At 39.3% G+C, this 21,686-nt stretch overlaps 5 protein-coding genes and 4 long non-coding RNA genes across 9 annotated transcripts; 5 read left to right on the top strand and 4 right to left on the bottom strand.

The window, feature by feature from the left end:
* Nucleotides 1-2,909: 2,909 nt before the first annotated feature.
* LOC145699784 (uncharacterized) lies at nt 2,910-3,872 on the top strand. The gene is made up of 3 exons (XR_014134079.1): nt 2,910-3,011; nt 3,051-3,139; nt 3,584-3,872. It is a non-coding gene; the product is annotated as an uncharacterized LOC145699784 (long non-coding RNA).
* A 93-nt stretch (nt 3,873-3,965) lies between these two features.
* On the bottom strand, nt 3,966-4,993 carry LOC145699439 (uncharacterized). The gene is made up of 4 exons (XM_081776712.1): nt 4,843-4,993; nt 4,593-4,799; nt 4,473-4,549; nt 3,966-4,427 (listed from the first exon to the last, which is right to left on the bottom strand). The coding sequence occupies exons 1-3, from the start codon at nt 4,945-4,947 to the stop codon at nt 4,478-4,480; spliced, it is 384 nt and encodes a 127-aa protein (XP_081632838.1). The 5' UTR covers nt 4,948-4,993; the 3' UTR covers nt 3,966-4,427; nt 4,473-4,477.
* Nucleotides 4,994-5,736: 743 nt separating this feature from the next.
* Nucleotides 5,737-9,797, bottom strand: LOC145698905 (uncharacterized). Its single transcript, XM_081776142.1, has 4 exons — nt 9,684-9,797; nt 7,023-7,675; nt 6,814-6,932; nt 5,737-6,737 (listed from the first exon to the last, which is right to left on the bottom strand). Exons 2-4 carry the CDS (start codon nt 7,639-7,641, stop codon nt 6,576-6,578), a joined length of 900 nt encoding a protein of 299 aa, XP_081632268.1. The 5' UTR covers nt 7,642-7,675; nt 9,684-9,797; the 3' UTR covers nt 5,737-6,575.
* A 1,986-nt stretch (nt 9,798-11,783) lies between these two features.
* Nucleotides 11,784-17,371, top strand: LOC145697011 (uncharacterized). The gene is made up of 3 exons (XR_014133843.1): nt 11,784-11,957; nt 17,000-17,230; nt 17,293-17,371. It is a non-coding gene; the product is annotated as an uncharacterized LOC145697011 (long non-coding RNA).
* Nucleotides 12,916-14,847, bottom strand: LOC145697010 (uncharacterized). Its single transcript, XM_081774143.1, has 6 exons — nt 14,725-14,847; nt 14,610-14,681; nt 13,867-14,336; nt 13,610-13,743; nt 13,334-13,533; nt 12,916-13,148 (listed from the first exon to the last, which is right to left on the bottom strand). Exons 1-3 carry the CDS (start codon nt 14,742-14,744, stop codon nt 13,997-13,999), a joined length of 432 nt encoding a protein of 143 aa, XP_081630269.1. The 5' UTR covers nt 14,745-14,847; the 3' UTR covers nt 12,916-13,148; nt 13,334-13,533; nt 13,610-13,743; nt 13,867-13,996.
* Nucleotides 15,033-17,388, bottom strand: LOC145697008 (uncharacterized). Its single transcript, XM_081774142.1, has 4 exons — nt 16,475-17,388; nt 16,358-16,425; nt 15,674-15,853; nt 15,033-15,487 (listed from the first exon to the last, which is right to left on the bottom strand). Exons 1-4 carry the CDS (start codon nt 16,595-16,597, stop codon nt 15,229-15,231), a joined length of 630 nt encoding a protein of 209 aa, XP_081630268.1. The 5' UTR covers nt 16,598-17,388; the 3' UTR covers nt 15,033-15,228.
* A 765-nt stretch (nt 17,389-18,153) lies between these two features.
* LOC145698701 (uncharacterized) lies at nt 18,154-19,343 on the top strand. Its single transcript, XR_014133940.1, has 2 exons — nt 18,154-18,457; nt 18,975-19,343. It is a non-coding gene; the product is annotated as an uncharacterized LOC145698701 (long non-coding RNA).
* A 24-nt stretch (nt 19,344-19,367) lies between these two features.
* LOC145698702 (uncharacterized) lies at nt 19,368-20,194 on the top strand. Its single transcript, XR_014133941.1, has 3 exons — nt 19,368-19,478; nt 19,745-19,793; nt 19,835-20,194. It is a non-coding gene; the product is annotated as an uncharacterized LOC145698702 (long non-coding RNA).
* Nucleotides 20,195-20,537: 343 nt separating this feature from the next.
* Nucleotides 20,538-21,644, top strand: LOC145696664 (sorting nexin-12-like). Its single transcript, XM_081773735.1, has 3 exons — nt 20,538-20,634; nt 21,166-21,326; nt 21,385-21,644. The coding sequence occupies exons 1-3, from the start codon at nt 20,538-20,540 to the stop codon at nt 21,613-21,615; spliced, it is 489 nt and encodes a 162-aa protein (XP_081629861.1). The 3' UTR covers nt 21,616-21,644.
* Nucleotides 21,645-21,686: the final 42 nt, after the last annotated feature.

Below are 21,686 nucleotides of genomic sequence, written 5' to 3'. Positions count from 1 at the left end.
AAAGTTGGCTTTCTCACACAAAAACAGTCTTTATCCGAATTTTTTTTGCTAGATATTGTTTTTAATGGTTTTTCTATCATTATCAGTAAAAAATTACGAGTCTCCGCGAGTTTTGTAAAATTCGCTGTAAAAAATGAGCAAAAATGACGATTTTAAGGAAAATCGGATATTTTTAATCAACAGTAAAAAATTTTCAAGAGAAGCATCCCTTTTTTATTGTCGCCGCTGTATTTTTAAGGGTTTGAACTTACTATTTACAGTATTTGATGGAGAAAAAATAATCCCGTTTTCGAGATTTTTGGTTACGAGACACCCCCACTTTGCCCTAATTTTTTCAAGATTTTTTCGAGAAAATTTTTTTTCTAGTTTTCGCCGCTGTATTTTTGAAACCCTTTTCTTTCCGCGTGAAAAGTCAAAATTCGCCTATCTAAGCAGGTTTTTTCGCATTTTTGGTTACAGAAATCCCGATTCTCGTCGACCTCCCCTTAAGATACAAAAATTTAACTGGACGCTTAAAAGAGGAAATGAAGTTTAGTTACTGTCAAAATATTCATGAAAATGAAAATTTAGTTCCCTATGAAAAGCTTGAGTCGAAAGTTCAGTAAGAGCTGTAAGAGCGACCCAAGCCGAGCTAGGCTTTGGCGGTCTCGCGGCGAACAAGGGATAAATGGGTGAGGAGGAGCGAACAAGGGCGCGCGAGGTAAAAGAAGGATGGCGACTAATGGAGCGCGCTGAAACAAGAATGAGAGCGAGCAAGGGGACTTTGATAAAATTTAACTAAGCGAGCAAGGGAAAAATGCTCACAAAATGTGAGCGAGCTAGGGGGTACGTTAGCTCCTGAAAACTTAAGGCTATAACGTCTCTTTTGGCCTCTCTGGAAAACCGACTTCCCTTGGTCGATTTCAAAAATTAAAAAGCTTATATACTCAAAATCTATCGTAGATTTCAAAAATGCGATCAAAAATTATTTTTCTTTTGAAATTTCGACTTTACAATCATTTAAAAAACGCCGATCGGTTTTCCGAAGAATTTTACCATTACAGAGGTAGATTTTTTCGATCAGTTAATAGATTAAAGCCTTCTCTACAATCCCTTTGGAAAAAATCTTCGATATCTGTTTAAATTTTCATTCTAGCGCCATGTTAGTGCGGGCACCTGAGGATAAAAATGCGCGTGTACGCGCTGCGCGGAGTGCTATCCTCCAGGCCGAAAAGAGAGCGCTGTTGGCGAGCGTGTGAGTCAAGCGATTCATCGCGCTCTGATTGGCTGCGCGGATCTCAAGCGTCAGTCTATAAACAAAAGAGTTTTAAAAGAAGAGAGAACTATAATCATAATTCGGACAATTTCTTTAAATTTTTTCCATAGGGATCATAGAATCTGCCCGAGTTAATATTATAATCGGATTAATTCTACCTCTTAACCTCTAGTTTTCTCGGAAAACCGATCGGCGATTTTTGAATGATTCTAAAGCTAAAAATTACCTAAAAAAAGTATTTTTTGATGGCATTTTTGAATTTTTTAGGAGAAAACAAGTATGTTTGCCTTTTAAATTTTCAAAATCGACCAAGGGAAGTCCGTTTTCCAGAGAGGCCAAAAGAGACGTTATAGCCTTAATCAAACGCGGTTTTTTCGACAGACTTCATTGAATGAATAATGCAGCATTTGCCAATGCTCGCGTAAACGAATTGTTGAGACGTTATTTACACCGCTTGCTTACCCCAATCTGCATCCAACTGGATAATTAAATTGTATTTCAATCAGTGCGAAAATGAGGATAATACACAATACAGCAAATTTTCGGCCGCGCGATATGTTCAGATATGACTCGAGTCCACGAGTCCTGGTGAAAATATATAAGTAATGAGATGGCTGCGTGTATTTGAAATTGATGAGTAGTACTACTTCTACCTATTGGAAATCATCGAGGTTCATGTACTGGCATGTAATGTAATACCGAGTGTTTTGTGGGTTCATCAAGAAAAAAATGGATTTTACTGTCTGATGGAAATTGAACTCATCAATCTTTCAGTCACAGAAATTGTTCAGTAAGTATTTTCAATAATTCATATAATAAAATATGAAATTGACGAATTGAGAAAGATTAAGTGCCAATAAGAAGCTCCGTAAAAGACGATCCGAGTCTTGACTTGACAAATTCAGCCGATTTTATACAGTCTGTCTCTAGCCATGACGTAAATGGTCCCTGTCCGCTCGATTTGCGCGTAATGGAAAAAGTCAGTGGGCAATTTGGATAAATGACAGATCAGGTTTTCTCGTTTCCGATTTACTTTGCTAAACGTCATTTTTGGAAAACCCTGTCTTTGTAAATGGATTCAGTTAATTAATAAAGTGACTTTTGGCGGTAAACCGACTGAACCACATTTTAAGAGAACCGCAGAAATGGCGCTTGTCTCTTTTTCCTTGTTATCTCTATTAAATACAGTAATCAGACTCAATTACAGTGAAGAGGTCGATAACAAGGAAGTTTGCTTGAGATAGCCTTTTACTCCTTTTAAAGCACTAAGTCGATATTTTCCAAAATTGAATTAAATATTCTCCTCGTCACAGCCAATATATATATCGAATTTCAAATATATGTTGGTATTATCGAATTGATAAACTTTAAGATCTATTTAAAATAGACTATCTTTACTTTACGATTGTCGACAATTATCAATATTTTTTATAGAGAATTTTAATGCAAGAAACAATATTTAACAACGGCCGAATAAAACGCTTCTTTCGCCAAATCCAGATTAAATAAATATCATTTTAAAATCATTTTGATAGAATCTAAATGCAAACACGTGACTGACCAAATAAGTCCATGAAATAGAATAACAAAAAGTCAACCCTGAAACGAGCCTTCTCTTTAGCGCCGCGCAGCACTGACAGTATAAAAAGAGATTCAAGAACACGCCTCAGGCAATATTAATTACAATCAGAAAGAAGTTTTCAAATAAAGTTTTGATCAATAGAGATATGAATTTTTTCGCGATCGTTTCATTTTGGTAAGCCTATTTTTATTGAACGAAATCATGATTTTTAAGGGCTTCAATGGTCTCCAACGTCAGCAGTTGCCAGTTTCCTCTTCCGATGGCTCAAAGAAGATTGATTTGTCGTCAGTGTGGTTTGACCAGTAAGTCTATAAATTATCCGTTTTTTCAAGAGTCGACTTGCTTTCTTCCTTGATTTCAATGAGAAAAAAAAAGAGATTGCCTTCACTAAAGAGTTGGTCAATAAAACAGCTTGTTATGAGACGCAATATAGCGTCTTGTTCCAGCCTGTTTTCTGCCTGATTTATGAAATAGAAGTGAACTTTTGGGAAGAAGGCCAAAAGTCTTGCTGCTTCCCTGAATCAATATTTTCGAGTTTCTCTTGCACGTTCTTCAAACTCTCCAAACGTGCAAATTGCATCAGAGTTGATGATTCTTTTTGGGAGGTGTCTTATCAAACATTAAATTTGCCTGTCAGTGACATCGCACCATATTTTTTGAACGGCAATAAATTTATATTTATTGTCCCGATCATCATTTTTTTTTATAGCTCGTTCTCCAATTTTTCTTCTTGATATTTTATTAAGCTTCTTCCTCGCCAGTTCAAAAAAGGGTCATCTACCAAGAAGCTTGCTACTCTTTCAAACGCGGTGGATGCTGCTCCCATGGAATCTTTTAAAGGGAACGTTTCTTGTGCACATTTTTATACACATTTTTGAGGGTTGGACATCAAGAACCGAATTTTTGAGTAGATTTTTTTCCTGAAAGAACTTAGTCTTCTCGTAAAATACAAAAAGGGCGTCACTTTATTATTTTTCAACAAAAATACTGCTCGAAAGCCGCGGTTATTGATGTGTACCCCCTTAAGATAGCCGTTTTTTAACTGTTTGTTCCTGCCAGAAAATAAACCTGAGGTCTTAGAAAGAGAAAAAATAAATTTGAGCGCATTTTTTTTGTTTTATTTATCTATTTTTATGTTTTAAAAGCGGACGGGTATTTTATAAAAAAATCGACCGAGCAATCATTTCTATGTCGCAACAACTGCTCGATTTAGGACAAGGAGCAAAAGCAGCAGATACATTGAACTTTGAAAAAGTAAACAGTAAACTGTAAGCAAGACACAGATACTCCTTCTTGACCAGCAGAGCAACTGGTCGGAGGCTGACCTCACCGGTCAATAAAAAGATCATAACTACACTTGAGCGCTAATAAAGAGCGTATAAATAGCGAATTGAAAAGAAACGTAAGAACGAGTATAAAAATTATTTGGGTAGTCTAAATTGAGAAGAAGTGCTTCCATAGAAGGTCTGGTGTGGGCTCCTCTTTCATCCTACTTCGTAGCAAACAGATGAGCGCGTTTGGGAGAACATTTTGTTGGTTTTGTTGGGAGAAAAGTTGGGAGACATTGAGAGCGGTTTTTGGGATCCTTTTCTGAAAAAAGAGTTATAAATTGAGTCTTTGGAGATTTGATTCTACCATAATCAGTCGAATTGGATGATGTCGGGATAGAAGAAATCATCGAAAGAGGACGAAGAGAATGAGGATTCATCAAACTAAAGTTGAGGTTAGATGAGTGAATTAAAAGTGGGTTCTTACGTAAAGAGCCTTGCAGATTCGCTCAGTAGTATCGCAGTAAGAGTCGATGCCGCAAATGTCGCGGCCGTATCCTGGGTTGGGGTTGCAGGCGAATCCGTCGGGGATGATGCAAACATCGGAGCAGAAGAAAACATCAGCGGTCATCTCTGACGATCCGTAAGTTTTTAGGCAGTTTTTCTTTTGAGGGCGCGATCCGGAGAGATTCCACTAGAAGATTTAGTTAGGGCTTGTTTGAGTGGACTATTTGTACCTTTTGACGTTCCGTTCGGGCGATTTTTCTCGTCCAGAGATTGCACGAGTTCATCGCTTTGGCGAAGGAAAGGAGAGTAGCGAATGTAACGATTCCTATTTGCATGCTGCTTTTTGGTGCTGCTTTTTTCTATCGGTTGTAGATAGTTAGTCTGATTAGGACTGATATGATGAAAGAATGGTGCTGGAATGTTTCTTATATAGAAGGCATGGCGCTAGATGGCGTGCAGTAGATGGCGCGTCAGCTCTGCAGATCTTGAGTCGGTACATACACTTGCCGGTCTTTTTCTTTTGTTTCATAAGAATCGTGATTACGGGATTAAGCAAATCGCCCGATGAACCTCCTCTCTAGGTTCAAATCTCGGGCCATATAGTTACGATTTCCTAATCGTCTTTTCGGTCAGATTTACAAAATCAGTTCTATCAACCGAGAAAAAAGACGTCCGAGACGACTGGATTATCAAATCAATCAAAATATCCTGATTCGTGGATATCTTATCAGTTGGGATAAAAAATCGCATCGGAAAACGTAACGTCGAAAACAAGGGTTGAAAATATCGTCTGCATGCCAACTGTTAGCTGCAGTAGTAAGACGATCGCTTTCAGACAATCTTTAGATATCTCATTATAGTGTCGGCTGCTGCCATAATATTATTACCGATATTGAGTTGGCAATAGACAGTGTTTTCGTTTTTCAGATTCCAAAGAAGAATATTTTGCCTGAACTTTGAACTCGGTTCATTTCTGATCCTGGCAAATACACGTTCTTTCTGGAAGAACAAGCTTTCCAGTTATCCGTTAAAGAATCTACCCTTCAGAAGATGATCAAATAAAGACATGTTCTACAGGTCCTATACTGCGTTCGTTGTCAAGTTGCCGGCTTTTTTGGAAAAGAAGGCGTGATCACAAAATTGTGCGTTTATTTTTTTTTTGTCGATTTCTTGATTGCCACAACAACAGTTACATTACCGTATTTTCTCCTGATGCTCAGATTGTCAAGGAAGAAGATTGAGTTAGTGATCATTCCGTTTTTATGCGTGCAATCATCGACCTTACTTCATTAAAGATTTTGATTTTTATTTCAAAAAGTCAATTTCAGCAAAGGTTCGACGGGTAGTTTTTTTGTTAAAATTGGGGTGGCAAAGAACAGAGTGGGTCCGTAACGACACGAAGGTAGGGAAGGGGAGAAATTATTATATAGTTTGTGGGTTAAGAAACTTTAGATAGCGAGCAGGTAGTGAAGAGTAGAGATAGTTATATATGGTAGAGTTCTGTATAATTCTTATTGATGGTTTTTGAAGGAGTTTTCAAGATATTTAAAGTTTTCTTATAGTGATAAGCATAAAATTACATTTGCAAGATAGATAGTTACCGCGAAGAACAGGCATCTTCGATTCTTATTTGAAAAAGACGAGATAGATGTTCTCCTCGGTAAATACTGTAGTAGAGAATTGAGTAGTTGTGGTATTGGAAGTTCTGGCAGCAGAAGCAGAGAGAGTTGAAAAGTTCAAAAGGTGACATGCTCGGGAGCACATAGGGGTCATCATCGCTCGCTTTTTTCGTCCTCGGGCGCGATTTTTTCGGCCTCGAGAGTGAGAGAGAGCGGCCGCCTCTACACCCGAATGTACCATCTGGGTTCTGAACTCAACTCGAGGAAAATGGAGTGATGGAGTGAGAGAACTTGGAGACTTGTCAAGAATTTTTGGAAGATTCATTTGTTTCGGGAGGCAGGATTTACTGGCAAACGTCCTTGAGGAATTGGGAGTTCAAGCTTTGTCGGGTTTCGAGTATGTACTGCGCTACCACGGCAAAGACGCGATTTCGCATGGTACATGTGGACTTGCGAGCCTCGCAATCGCTGAATCGGACGCCGAAATAATTCTGGGAAAGATTCACCTAAAAATCAAATTTCAGAATTCGAGAATCTACGTCGATTTAGCCACTCAGTTTCAGAATTATCGCCTGTACTTACACTTTGATTCCAGTCTCCTCGGCGGCTCAAAGCTCGGCGGGCCAAAGAGTTCCCCCCAGGGCAAAGGTTTCGAAGAAGTGAGAATGTTTCGTCCTTCGCAGAGATAATATAATCCATATCTATTAAAAAGTAGTTAATAATTATTATTCATAAATAAATATATAATATATATCGGAACTTTTTATATAGAGAGAATATATGATTCTCACAGTGCTCGATCGGCCAGCGCAAGAAATCTTTAATAATAATCTTCCGTAATTCTTCATTCTGTCTATTAAAAGTTTTCTCGTCCAGCGAACCGAAGCCATTTTCCCATCCGTTGAAGAAAACGCGGTTCTCCGCAGTTATTCGACTCGGGATATGGAATGGTTTTCTCGAGCGCATAGCTTGTTGCTTCAGCAAAAAGTGCAAGTCTTCTCGTTGTCTCTTGGTCATCACCATTTCGATCATCGTAAACGCGTTGTAAAAGTTACTTTTTTTGCTCTCTCTGCTGATCTTGTTGAGTTGGAGGACCAGGTGTTTGAAGACTTTCATCGGCTCATTTTCACAGGAGTTAACAAGGCAATGAACGTAGTCCATGTTGGTGATGGCTGTTTTCTGTTCCAGGAAGCCGTCGATGAAGGTGTTGAAAAAGTCGAGTCTGGGGCGTGTCGATTTTAAAAGACTGTTCCAAGACTGGGCGTTCCAAGAATCGGTCGTCTCCCTATTCAAACTAGTCTTGCAAATGTTCTTCAAGTCGCAGGAGTTGCCGCCGGACTGGGCGGACGTAAGGAGGAAGAGAGTGAAGAGGGGAAGGAGAGAGGGTTGGTGAGTCAAGAAGAAATTCATGTCGCTATCGGGCTTTTTGCTGCTTTGTCTCGTGCTAGAATATGCTTGTTTAGCTTTTGTTGTTTTTTTTTCTAAAGGTTTCTTCGTTTAATTTATGACCAAGTGGGCAATTGAAAAAGTCTAAAAATCTCGAATAATTTAACGTAGAATGTCGCCACGACCGTCATCGACGATGCAAAAACGCTTTTGAACAAAAAACGAGGAAAAAACTAAAAAAAATTTCAAAAGAACAAATTTGCTCACTAGAGGAGCTCGCCAGAGAAAAACATATTGACCGTAGGAAAACCAAAACCATGGCAATCTTAACTTCCATTTTATTTGGAAAGAAGAGTGGTCTACTGCGGCAGACCCTTCTCAAGGAACACTTACGGAAAAGTTCTTGGAAAAACGTAATCACTGAGTAAATTGACGCAAAAATTCGTTCCTTCTGAAGAAAAATGTTTTATATTTTGACCACTCTCGATAATTTATCTTATTTGATCTGATACTTGGTCCTAGAATGTGGCAGGAGGTCCGAGCTGTTTTGAAACGGCGCTCGCTCGTGCTGTTTTTACTGATAATGATGATTTGGTGTCTCATACAACCGGCCCTATCTGTAGCCGTTGTAGCCGTCGCGAAAAACTGACAGAGTTCAAGCAATCTAACTACATGTTGCCAAAAAAATAATTGGCCTTGCATAAATTTCTGCCGATTTCCTTTGCTAAGTGAAGCATAAATTAAATTATGCATACATTTATTCATGGTGCCATAAATCATAATTATCAAGTACTTTATCGAAGGCACGCCTTGCAAATACGTATAAGAATATTGGAGTACAATACTTCTATAATTTTACAAGTCGTTGAGCAAGAAAATTGGGGACTGGAAGAAAATGTACCCGACGCAGAAAAAATGCCCCTCCTCTCAAAATTGGGCGTTTTTTGGGAGATTTGGTAGTTCAGTCTGGAAGACTTGTTACATAATGATCTATCCGATAGGCAGTTTAGGGCTTTCGGTTGACTCCCTATGGTATCCTGGGCAATAAAATTATGATTTCATGCTATGGAATTCCGAACACTAAGAAGGGGTTATATAAGGTCTTTATAATCGAAGACTGTGTTTTCCTAAAACTGTGTTTTTGACAGTTCAAATTTGAGAATTCTGGAGGTCATCTAATGAATGACCCCTGCACTTGGGTCATATCATTTTTTCCGCTTACATTTGAATTGCGCAACTGAATTCGCCGGAACAGTATAAATAAGGTTTTCTAGTGAGTGTTGTTCGGTGACCCGCGAATCTGGCCCAAGCAGGGCCAGTTCGTCCGCACTTTTGCTGCGTTTTCCTGGCGATCTTGGCAAATTCCTTGCTCCTCTGTGCCTCGCTTAGTTAGAACATGTAGTATCTCTAGCTCGAGTCTGTCTTCTAGTGGGGCGAGTTGAGGAAGAATTTGCCAAAATTTGTGAAAAAGATGATCATCTCGCCTTTTTTGAGCTTTTAAAGTGGTTCGTCCACCCTCTATCTCAAGCACAAAAACTCAAAAACACACATAAAAAAGTATTTTCGAGCTCTTTGGTTCGTTTTAGGCCTTGAGCCAGCGAATTGTTCACTGGATCGAACTATGTAGGGTTAATACAACCCTGTGTGAGCTTACAACAGCTTACGTAACTGCGGGAGGCATAGATACAGTCGCTTTTCTAGTAGAATAGAGGCGCTGATATTTAGAAATTTAAAATTTTAAGTGGGTCCGAAAAGAGAGTCCAAGAATCGTCGAATAAAAATATTTGAGTTTCAATCGTTTCTGAAAGCCAGATGCTGGCCTTGAGACGAAACTGTAACTTACTGCAATTTGTGAAGGAATCTTCTTTAAATAAAAGCGTCGTCAAAAGTTTGGGTTGATGTTTAAATAATTGTAATCAGTCTTTTTGAGGGTTATCCAATGTTGTTATCTTTGGCCGTTATTAAGATTCTATCGTTAATAATTGTAACCGGCAAATCTCAATTTTCAAAATGAAATCTGCCGATTACAAGAAGAAAACTGAAATCAAGGAGGAGTTTACGCCTACCTCAAAAATAGTCGAAAAGGGTTGGAATCCTCACTAAGGAGAGGAGTTACATGGCTAACCGGTAACTTGGTCTGATTCAACAATCGCCCTTGCCCGAGTCTTTTTAAAGGAAAGAACGGATACGATGAGCGCTACTGAGGTGGAGCTAGACACCACGGCCTGGTGTCCCGTGTCCAGATTCCAAAAAACTCCAACTGAAAATTTTGGCTGAAAAACTCTGAATTCTTCAAAATCGTGGTCGAAAAAATCGGATAAAATTTAATTGTCTGGCGTTCTATTAATGTACGGTTTTATAGCTCCCTCGGTCAGTCTACCAGTCGGTCAGTATGTCTAGGACAAAGTCACTCTTCATCCCTCATGATACTCATTTTTCTCAATTTGCTCGAAAATATTGTCAACTTTATGAATAATGAATTGACTGACCACTGCTAATTTGTCTGGAAATCGACTGTTAGGTAGGCCCTTTTGAATTAAAAAGCTTTGATATTTTATATTAGCATTGAAACGTTCCGATGTCGTTCGATAAATGGCGAGTAAGTAAAGGTTGCTCTTTAGTAATAATATTTTAGTTAAACTTACTTCGATGGATTGTTCTCGACTGAAAAACGCCGACTTATCCACGTTTATATAAAAAATTGCTTGATTCTTTTTCGGCTCAATGATAATTATAGAGCGATTTTAAGCAAACACCACAAAAGAAGAGAAGATTCAGTATTTCCGATATTCTGCTTTACCAACGAGAATTTACAACTTCGATAAGCTACGTGTTCTGAGCCACTTGTTTCACAAACAGATTAGAAAATAGGCCTGGGAGAAAAGGCAACGGACGCACTTTCCCATAGAGGTTATGAAAGGTATATGTAGGGTAGAGTCAATATATACGTTTTGTACATTTATATTTGTGGCGCTTTCTTTGACGACACTGATTTCGAACGTTCAAATTTTTATTCTTATCAGAAAATATATAACCTAGTTTTAGACCTATAATTTTGAATCTTATCATCAAAAACAAGTGATAAATGTTCTATACTTGATGAGTCAATCCTTTTTTAATTATTTCATCTTTCTTTAACGGAACTTACCTTTGTATAAATCTCTTTTTGATGATGGAAAGGTAGCTTTAAAATGTCTCAAACGATTGCTTGTTTTTGTAACTCCAGCGACCGCCAACGAGTAGGAGGTGACTAGTCTCTCTCGTTGATAAGCCGGTCTCGGCATTTTCGGGAGAATCCCACTGTCGTAATTTACAACTGCCATATACAACTGTCATCTCAATCGTCTATCGTACAAATTGTCATAATTCGAATTGAAGTGCTCACTTTCCTTCTTTGATCTTTCAAAATTTTCTGGCGCAGTATTGATGCTCTTACATGCCTCGTTTCATGTCTTTTTTTTATAAAGAAAATGATCATTTATCATGATTTTTATTTCTGAATATCTTTGAAGATTTGTGTTTACAGTAAACTGCTCCGATGTTCCATTAAATAATCAATTTAGCCAGAAATAAATGACGGCGATCTCCGATCAGCTGAGCCATGTGAGAGAAGCCTGAGCTGAAAGAATTGACGATTCGTTTCGTGTTTTCCTCCGGATTCAGCCAAGCGCGTCGTGTTATGCGGCCAACCTCCGAGCAGCTCGTTTTCCACCTTGGTCTTCTCGTCTCTTGCTAGCTGAAAAACACCTTCGGAGAGGGTTAAAAATAACCCTAAGCGCTGCGGAATACAGACCAAATTTAGCTGACCGGTCTCGAAACTCGATATGGAAGATGGCTTAATTCTAGTCTGGAATCACTTCAAACAGAAAATAAAATTATCATTTCATTCTAAAATGGCTCGCTGAAACAACTGGAGCTGCTACTTTTCAGATGTTCAACTGAGCTCAGAGCTACTTTGTCTGAGTTATACTGGCTCTATCCGCCCCTTTTGAGCCGGCACAACTTTGTTTTTATATCTTCAGCCGGTCGCTTTGCCAGTATCATCGCCGGTAATATTGCAGTGCTGAAATTTATTCGCAGATCAAAATCCAATTTCTTCAAAATGTCAAGCGCCTGAGTCCGAATCCGAGTCAAGCGCTCATCTCTCCCGCCTAATACGTCAATTTTCATCCAGAGAAACTTCGAAAAGTACCAGTTAGGAAATACAGAAGATGATTACACGTATACTTCTTTATGTTCTTTTCATGATAGTATCTTCTGATGATTCGGATGTCTTTTACTGCTGGAACTGCGATGCGAAGAACAAATTCGATTGTAATAGATATGGAATTCTTCAAAAGGTAAATTACGGTCTAATTTATGCTCTTTTTCGGTCCATTTTCTGTCTCGAAACAGAGAAATTTGTCTCTAAATCCAGCAGCTATAGTTTAAAAATAGCCGAAAAAAATGGTTATAATCTTCTTCATAATTGGGAGCGAGAGCAATTAGACTAGATCGAAGGTGCATTTATCCGCGGAGCGCGAGTCAGCTTCCCCGGCCGGACAATCGCTTGACCGTTTTTTTTTTCTTCGGCGATGGAGCTACGTCAGCTCCTCGGAGATGGAAACTGAGAAGGATGTTTTTATGCCCATTTTCGATTCTCGACGAGTGAAACACTACTCGCCGGCGAACGCTCGAAAACCGGTGATTCAGAATTCAGAAAGCAAAACTCGAAACTCGTCTTCGAAGAGTTCGGAGATCAACCTTCCAAGATTACTACTGTAGATTCCCACACGTCATCTCGACCGCACTACGGTTTTCATTCGACTTACTAGGCTCCTTCTAACAGTCTCCAAATCCCTTGTCTACGATACACTATAGTTTGTGAAGAGTTAAGCCAATTAGAAATTTAAGTGCTATGACATAGAAAATTACAGCTGAAACACTACCAACGTGATTTAATGATAATTTCGCCAGAGAGTATACAAAAAACGTCATAATAACGGGGTCCACGAAAATTGACGTATCTCATCTTAATTAATGTTTTTCATTATCATGTGAAAATAATTTCGATCAAATTTTCATCCAAAAAAATAGTCGAATAGCTGCTTAAAATCGATCGTTTGAGGTTTCGAGCGACAGAGAACACAAAAGCCTAAAAACATAAAAAATTTTCTAAAACATAAAATTCTTCTAAAACATAAAAGATGTCTTGTCGAATGATGAATTGAACTTGTCGGGTTCAAGCTGAGTGAAAGGATGATGTGTCTCATATTTTGATCCCGGAAAATACAGGAATCTCAAAAACAGGCTCTCAAGTTGTAGCTCCCTGGTGTCAAGTTTTCCACGTGTAACTACGCTCAGTCGAGAGTCGATTTTAATTGACAGAAGGAATCAGTATCGGTTTTCAGAAAGGGCTGTGGAGATAATTGGGGCTTATGTCGGGTCCATGTAAAAATCACGCAGGATCTGGCTGGGGAAGAGGTAGAACGGTGGTTATCTCGTTTCGTGAATACGAAAGAAGCTCATCTGACTCGCCGGCCAGGTTCAGTCTGAAATAATTAGAAGCACATGAGGTTGATTTTTCGTTGAGATAAGCTTTCTCGGTAAAAAATCATCTATTCGGATCATTTACCCGAAAATACAGTTCATGGCTCTAAAACGGGACGCTTTTCCGGTGAAGAAAATGGACCCTCCCGTTTTTAGGATTCGCTAATCTAGATTTTTTAAATTTTACCTTGATCTTGGCGCCAGCTAGGAATGGGATGTTATTTGTCGAAATTTCATCAAGTTCCTGATTCGATTCGTGTGCAGATTTATTTTTCAGCTCCTGAGATTCCCCTCAACAATCAAGATCATAAAACCACCAAATTGGCTTTCTAAAGAGAGAACGTTCCTGAAGCGCATGATCCAGCTGGCGTAATCTCGTCATATAAGCTTAAAAGTAGTTTAGGATCACGATTTTTGATCGTGCGGTTATCTCAGAATTGCGATAATTTACTCTCAATCTTACCATAAACGATGAAACCGGCTACCATGGCGCTCGTACCAGTGGCAATCAACGAAGATATCGCTTCCATCCCACAGGAGGCCTTTCCGCAGCCGGAGGAGTCATGAGACATTGACGAAACGTTAGATAGACAGAAGCTGAAAGATAGAAATTGAAACTTCCGGGTGGATAAGTTTCCAGCATGGCAGCTGCTTACTTCTTCAACTTGAATCTGTCAGACTCAATCTGGCTATTTTTTCGCTATAAGAATGACTTCTTACCATGAAGTGATCAAGTTAACGGCATTTAGAGAGACCATAATCAATGAACTGAGCAAACACGTGACAAATGCTGGCTTTCTAAACGTTTTCTCCGTCAATGGGCCTCGCTAAAATTATGATTTCGATACCATCAGAGCAAGATTAAACTGTGTTTATCTCGACTCTTGAATCTTGTTCGAATCATTTCCTGGAGGTACCAAACAATGAGCGCTTGAACGATCGCCGTCATGAGCGGATAAACTTGCAGTACCCAGAATCCATTCGTCATACAAGTCGTATAAAAGACGGAAATGAAGAAAGCCCCAGATGCGCATTTTCTTTTTTCCGTCTTCATGATATTTCTGACCATGGTCGCTTCCGCGTGGCGAGTTTCCTCTAGCTTCTTCCAGCGGGCGTCGAGTTCATCCAAGTCGCTCCCGCAGCGTACATACTGGTGGTATTCGAAAGCTGAAACTGCCCAGAACTGAGCTCTGAAGAGGACTTTGATGACTAGTGTTGAGTTGGTTTATTTCACGTGCAGTTACGTGGAGAAAGAATCAATCTGGATTTTATATGAATTTTGGGATTATCATACACGGTTTATTTATCCATAAAATTGTGCATTTCCTAACCCATTCAAGCATTAAAGCACTTGAATTATCTTCTTCTTGCCGTACTTATTATACCGTATAATCCGGTTAAGATCTTCCCCAGCTTGAGTGGCTCATAAACCCCCTTATTTGAGGCCCGTAATACGGATTTACCTGTAGTAAAGAATGAATAAAAGAGCTGCAACAATAATCTGCAGGCTGACAACGATCATGCATGATTTCGCCCTAGAATACTCTTTTAATACATCATTTTAGGAATTTCTCTTACGTTGGAGTTTTCGATCTCATCTCCTTTTTATTTCTTTCTCGAAGAAAGGTTTATATCGTGGGCAAATCTTTTTCAAGTCGCTTCAAGTTGAAAACGAGCTGGCAATGTCCGGGTTTGAGAAAGCATTTTATTTGTCCTGTGTCTATTCAAATGTGCGAAGATGAAATGCTGCGTTTTTCTTTTTCTTCACTTTGTTTTAATAGTAGCTAAAGTTTTTAAGTCGCGAGTCTTCTTTGGAACAAAAGTTTTAATATGAATGGATCATCCAGAGTTTCTGTTCTGAATTTACCGAGAAACCATCACATATTTCTTTCATTACGCTGTCATCAGTGCCTACTGTAATAGTTCTTTTAGTGACAGAAATTTATTGTATTTTATTGAAAAGAAAGATTAGATAAAGCGTTCAGTTCTTGTTGGGCGGCTTCTGAAAATATGATGAAATCATTTGGTAACCACTTTCTTCACAAAGGATACTCCCACAGATGCCAGGGCAATTAAACTCGATTAAATTGAGCCTAAATGATGTAAATCTAGAGAGAAGAATCCCGATCCTAGCGCAACGCCAGCTACAGTTTTGATCATTTGCCCCGATTGATCTACCACGGCTACGGCGGTTTCTTTCACGTCCTGGACTGTTTTATCCGTCTCGTCGAAAATTTGATTCAGTCGATTTCTCCCGAGCTCTCTGTTGGTTGGTCGGAGATAGGTGATCACAGCATTGCAGAAGGTGTTGCAGTTCAGTGTAGTTAGAGAATATGTGTTTCTGAAAAATTGTATTAATTTATTAGACAGCAAGAAATTCTAGCTTCTTATTGGTTGAGCGGAAGAACAAGGGGCTCTTATTGGCTCAAAACTTTCACTTATTACATATTATACTGTATAATTAATACGGTACGTCTCGACGTCAAGAAACTGACTCGACCGGGAATATTGTGACGTAAAACAGTACCTGTTAAATTCAGGAAGAAGGAAGCACTCCAGATGTTGCAGAAAGTCCGACTTTGAAATCGGTGTCTGTCCCAAATTAAGCACCTCTTTTGGCCTTTTCGTTTGGCTGGAGACAGATCCCAGATTGCGTACTTTTGATTCCAAGTTCTGGACAATGTTTAAACTTGGAACAAAGTCTTCTTTTTTAAGAGGTAATTATCGAAATTGCGCAGCTTTAATTTTTTAATTGCGCCGGGCCGCGACTTCAATTTTGGAATTCAGAAATGAGAAACTTCTAAGTTCAAGTTTGTCGAAGGATACAAGGTTTCTTTCCTCGTGATAGTGAAAAACTAGACTCTTGACGAGCAAAGCAAAAAGTTAGGGATCAGGAGGTGGTTTAATTCAAGACGAATATAGCATATGATAGCCTGAATATCCTGTGATTCCAAGACATCATGAGTTTTTTCTATACAAGTGGAATGATTTCAAGACATGATCGACAAATTAATTCTTTGGGTTATAGTCTATGTTCTATAATTTATAGAACGATTAGTCTCACTAGGAATGAGGGACTCCTGATAGAAAATTTTACTCGTGAGGTTTTGAGCCAAGATGTTATGCGCAAATAATTACATAAATTGCTCGATTGAATCACTTGTTCTAGTTTCACCTGACATGAAAAGAAATATCTACTTGATACCTCACTCCTGGTAAAATCGGTTCCCAGACGAATCGCTTTTCACAAAACTGGTACTTTTTCTCTCCACATCGTTTCTGAAATTTATTTTCCAATAAAAAATGCTTCATTTATTTCTTTAATTACCTTGATCCCTTCGATGGAAAACCAGAACTCTTCGTCATAAACAAAAACAGCTGTATGAGTCCCCAAACGAGTCCCAGCGATGTTATAGTCGTAAATAAGCAAGTTTACTTGTTGATCAAACATCTCTCCAAATCAGCAAAAAAATTTTGCAAGTGCGAAATCTGCGTAGGCCGATTTCAAACAAGGCGGGTTACTGTTCTTCCGGGCCGAACATTAACCCGTTAACAGGGCGGTCGATTTCGCCTACGCTTTTGCCTGTTTGTGATTGAGTGAAATGATGGATCCGGGCATGCTATTGGCTACTGGTTTCCACGCGTGGCCGTGAGACGGCCACGCGCCTGTTAACGGGTTAAGGGCACCTAGAAAGAGTTAATTTCTTTTATGAATCTAACAGGCGTTATGAAACGGCAGAATTAATATTCAGTCTTATATAAGGTCAATATTTCATTTACATCTGATGCTGACAGCATTCGAAAAGACGCGCAGTCTTTTCCACCATGAATTACGCTTATTGAAATAATTTAGTGCGCGAAAAATCAACTCGGATGCAAATTAGGCAGCGTTCCACTCCGTTTTCACCATAATTTCAAGACACACCCAATTGAAAATGAATCCATAGATGGTTCATAGACTCCGAACATCTGTGGTTATATAAAGTCGGAACGCTTTTTTTCCTGAATTGGCACTAGAAGATGGAGTCGTAACCAGCTACGCAATGGGCTGCGCTGACCATCCTAGCTGTCTGCTCGACAAGAGGTATATCAAGAACGCATTATGTAATCAAGCATGAAGATTTTCATTACTACTTCTATTTCTAGCGCTTCAAAATGCGACTGGGAGTCGGGAGAATCGACCTGTATCCAATGCTGCCCTCGCAATTCTTGTTTCACATCTCAGTTACGCAGTTCCAGAATTTTGATTAAAACGCAATCAAGTGTTAAATAGTTTTTATACAATCACCGAGGCTCATGTGATCTTAATTTCATAAAGAGTAGAATATATTTATGAACTTAGCGCGCCAGGGCTACTTGAAAAACGTGCCATCCTCGCTCTCCCCAAAGTAAGTTCGATTGTTTTAAGATAAATTAAGAATCATGAAAAAAGAAGGCTGTGCCCAGGCCCTTTATATAGGCAAAAGGAGGCTAATTAGAACGAATTCCTTCTTTTGAATGACGATTTAATTTCAGCCCTCTTCGATGGCGAAAAGATGAATGGACCGCGGATTTGCTTTGAACAAAATGTTTATGCTTAATATCTGTTGCTACCGGTTCTTTGATTGACTGAATTTTGCCTGACAAGTTCAAAATATATCAAATACAATGGCCTTTCTTCTAACAGAGAGTTTCACTCACGTACAGGGTTCGGTAATTTGAGCTCAAGCTAAAACTCATCTTGGCTAGACGCTCAAATTTCCTCAAATTGAGAACTCAAAGTGACTTGAGAAATCATTTTGAGAAGATTTGAGATTTTGAGAGTTTTGAGTTTTTGGGAGATTTGAGAGTTTTGAGTTTTCAAAACTCAAATTAAGCGAGCGCTTCCTTGATTGGCTCATGGATCGCCAGAATTGATTTCTCATCTCTGAGTTCTCAAAACTCAAATTAAAAAACGTGAGTCTCAAGCTTTGTTTCCTTGAGTTTTAGCGTGAGCTCAAATTACCGAACCCTGCTCACGTAGATAATGCGCGAATTCACGTGATGAAGGAGAGAGCATGTGCTTACCAAAACGAGACCTTCTAACTTCTTGAATAACTGATGCTTCTCTTGAATTAAACAATAACTTGATTCATGGTTCCACGAGCGAGGAACGCTCCCCGCAAGATCAGGTGCTCCGTCAATTTTTAATGGAAGGAGTATAAACCGCTCGGTCCGCCGCCGCCTCAAGTCTTATTTTCCCATTTTCGTACATTCTTTTCAAAACCAAGAAAGAGGACTTCTTTCGTCTGAATCCGAAAAAATGGGTTGTGGCGGATCCAAAGCCGCGCAGGTCAGTCTCGTTAAAGTGCAACAGATTGAAGATCGCCCGGGGGCGAGTCACACCGACCCATGGGCTGGTGCCAAGCTCCAGGTTCAAAATAGAAAAACGGTCGTTTTAAAAGAGCTTTGATTCTTTCAAGGAACAAAAGCGAAAAGAATGAACTCTATCTACAAATATAATCGTTTCATTCGATTATCTAAGATTATGAAAAGCAGTCTTTCTTGACGCAAATTTCTCGGTCTGATGCTCCAGACCAGATAAATATCAGATTTAATAACTCTGCCTTGGAAATCGAATTTTAATTGTTATAGCAAAATAAGAGCATTCGAGTGTAAAGAGCGGATATTGAAAAAAACACCCTGACGTAATAATTCGAACACACGGGAAAGAATACTTATTTATGAATATATGATATATTATATATCAACGAGCCATCTCAGATGGCCCATCTGAATTCGAGTTTCCTTGAAAGAATAAAAGCGGAAATGCGATATTTCTCAATATTCTTGACATTTGCGATTTTCAGACGGTGACGCAGCCGAGCGAGCCCGGAAAAGTAACCGAGATCTCCGTCAAGCCGTCGATAGACGATTCCAAGGGAGGGTTTGAAATGCGGCCCAAGTCCACTTTGCAAAACGGGCGCGAAAGTGTCCTCACTCTCCCCGCGCACCCAAAAACGCCCTCAACGGAAGGGTCCTCCAAAATTCCAAACGATCGACATTCGAATAAAATTGAGGACCTATTGAGTTAAGCCGCAGTTGTGCATGGCAGTGGCGGCTAATCCAGCGGCTAGAGAGGCACTTGCCGCAATTTTGGCGGATCTAGGCACGCGGTGCTTTTTGATATCAGTCTTAAGGGAGATTTGGATAATGAAGTAATTCGCTAACGCACTGTTTTTGACGAGGCAGATGGGACGGAATCCCTTTCCGATTTCAAACCTTCCACTCAGGCTATTCCTGAACCCCGCGTCACAACGATGACGACTACTGGTAATGGACTAAAGACACCGTGCAAAACTCCCGCTCCAAAGGCCGGTTTTGTCATGCTATAGCTACACATTGTATCTCGAGTAGCTAAAGATAATGGATAATTTGACGGCTAGCCACAAAGATAGTCGTCTTGATATCTACGTAGAAAATTGTAGAGCAATTTGAATTAAGATCAGCTCATATCATATGAGTCATATGTTGAATCCATAGTCTTTCATATGAAAGAATATTTCTATTTATTGTTTATTTAAATTGTTAGATTAGTTAGCTCTAAGAGCTCTCTTTTGATTGACAACTCGAAATAAAGACTCCTGGGCCGCCACCGAAATCCCCAGCTCCGCAGAATCCCTTCGAAGGTGCGTTATTTTCTTCTTCCTGAGACACTAACTGTTTTTAGAACCTTCTGGGTCGAAGCAACCTTCAGCTGTTCCTTCAAAAGCGCCCTCAGCGGTGCCCACTCCGGTTCCCCCGAAAGAAGAGCAAAAACTGAGCAATTGAGCGTTTTTATCTGTTCTTTATTATTTCTTCGTTCGATTTTGAAATTTTGAAAAAAATCAATTCACACACTACTGTTCACTCCCATTTTTTTCAAATCACGTTCTGTAAAATAAAAACTATAATGAAAAAATAAATCTTATGTTTTTAATATTTAATTTTCGTGATCAATCGAAAAGTAAATTTCATTCGTAACTACGTCGTGAAAAAGGAAAGATTCAAAATAATATCTGGCAATCTCTAGTTACTGTATTTAACCTGTAAAGTCCATTACAGCGCTCGATCTTCTGAGACATTCGATAAAAAAAATTTGATTACGTAATAAATTGCTATTTCTACAAACAAAACGAGCTACAACCAACTACAAAACTAAACACCATTATTCCACTTACGCGTTAGAGAAAAGAGACTGAAGATGAACTGGAAAGCAATTTTCCTCTCGCGTTGTGATTGGCCACTCGCTCTCCGATGAATCATCAATCTCTCTTTTCCTCCTTTCAAGCCTTGAAAAAACGATCAAAACGAGACGTTCTTACACTCTGGCTCAGAGAACTCTTTCGTCATTCAATTGCTGATTTACTGATTGTTAATATAAGCTGTTTAGAATGAGTTTGAACACAGATAGACTCCCTGTAGGCAAGAAAAAAGAAGTCGACCTGGCTGATGCGTATTCAGAACCTGCCAATTTTCTCGAAATAGAAGGTACAGATGAATTACTGTTGATTCGCATCTCAAACAAGTCCTTGAAAAGGCTAGTTTATCACCTTATTTGAGGAATATTGGATCATTCTGACCTGAGATATTCCTTAAATAATCTGAAACCCGTTAACTTAAGTTAACTAAAGTGAGTCCAGGGAAGAATATTGAACCCGTTATAATTGTGTGCCGCGGGAAGAATTTGCCCGTTATAATTGTGCCCCCTTTTATAGAATGTCATCAATATTCAGCTTTCTTACTGTATAAACATAAACTTTTGAATGTAAGAGAGTTGAATATTAATCATATTCTCTATTAGAGCAATTTTCCTATCGCTTTTTTATCAGAAAATATGGCTTTGGAAAGTTCATTCAAACGAACCCAATAAACCCCAAGCAAATTCAATCCTAGCTCCCCGGATTGAATAAAACCTTGCCAAGGATTGAGAAGGAATCGACGCTGCATAATCCCCCATGTATGCGAATAATCCCCAATCTTTTAAATTTAATTCGAAGTTTAATTCCAGCGGTTGTTCAGTGCGCGACTCGAAGACGCACGAGTTTGGCAGGAAACGGTTCACTGATTACGAGGTGAAGCTGAATACGAATCTGCCCATTTTCAAGAAGAAGGAGTTGTCTGTCAGACGACGCTACTCGGACTTTGAGTGGCTCAGGAATGAACTCGAACGAGACAGCAAGGTAAAGAGACTTTCAAAGAGTTTCTTCTCGTCTGTAGATTCTGTAACTGTTCTTTCAGGTAGTTGTCCCCTCCCTCCCCGGAAAGGCGCTGAATCGGCTCCTACCCTTCCGCAACGACGACGGAATATTTGACCCGGGTTTCATCGAAGTAAGACGCCAAGGACTCGAAGTTTTCATCAACAAAATCGCGGGCCACCCTCTCGCCCAAAACGAGCGCTCCCTCCACCAATTCCTTCAAGAAACAGTCATCGACAAAAATTATACTCCTGGAAAGATGCGTCCTTCTTGATTTAAAAGCACTCATGAAAAATCCTTTTTTATTAAGAAAAAACGCTTTTCGTGCTTTATTATTTCTATAAA

This window comes from Oikopleura dioica, chromosome 2 (assembly GCF_907165135.1).
Source record: "Oikopleura dioica chromosome 2, OKI2018_I68_1.0, whole genome shotgun sequence".
In the NCBI taxonomy this organism is placed as follows: Eukaryota; Metazoa; Chordata; class Appendicularia; order Copelata; family Oikopleuridae; genus Oikopleura; species Oikopleura dioica.
This window is presented reverse-complemented; position numbering and strand designations above follow the sequence as displayed.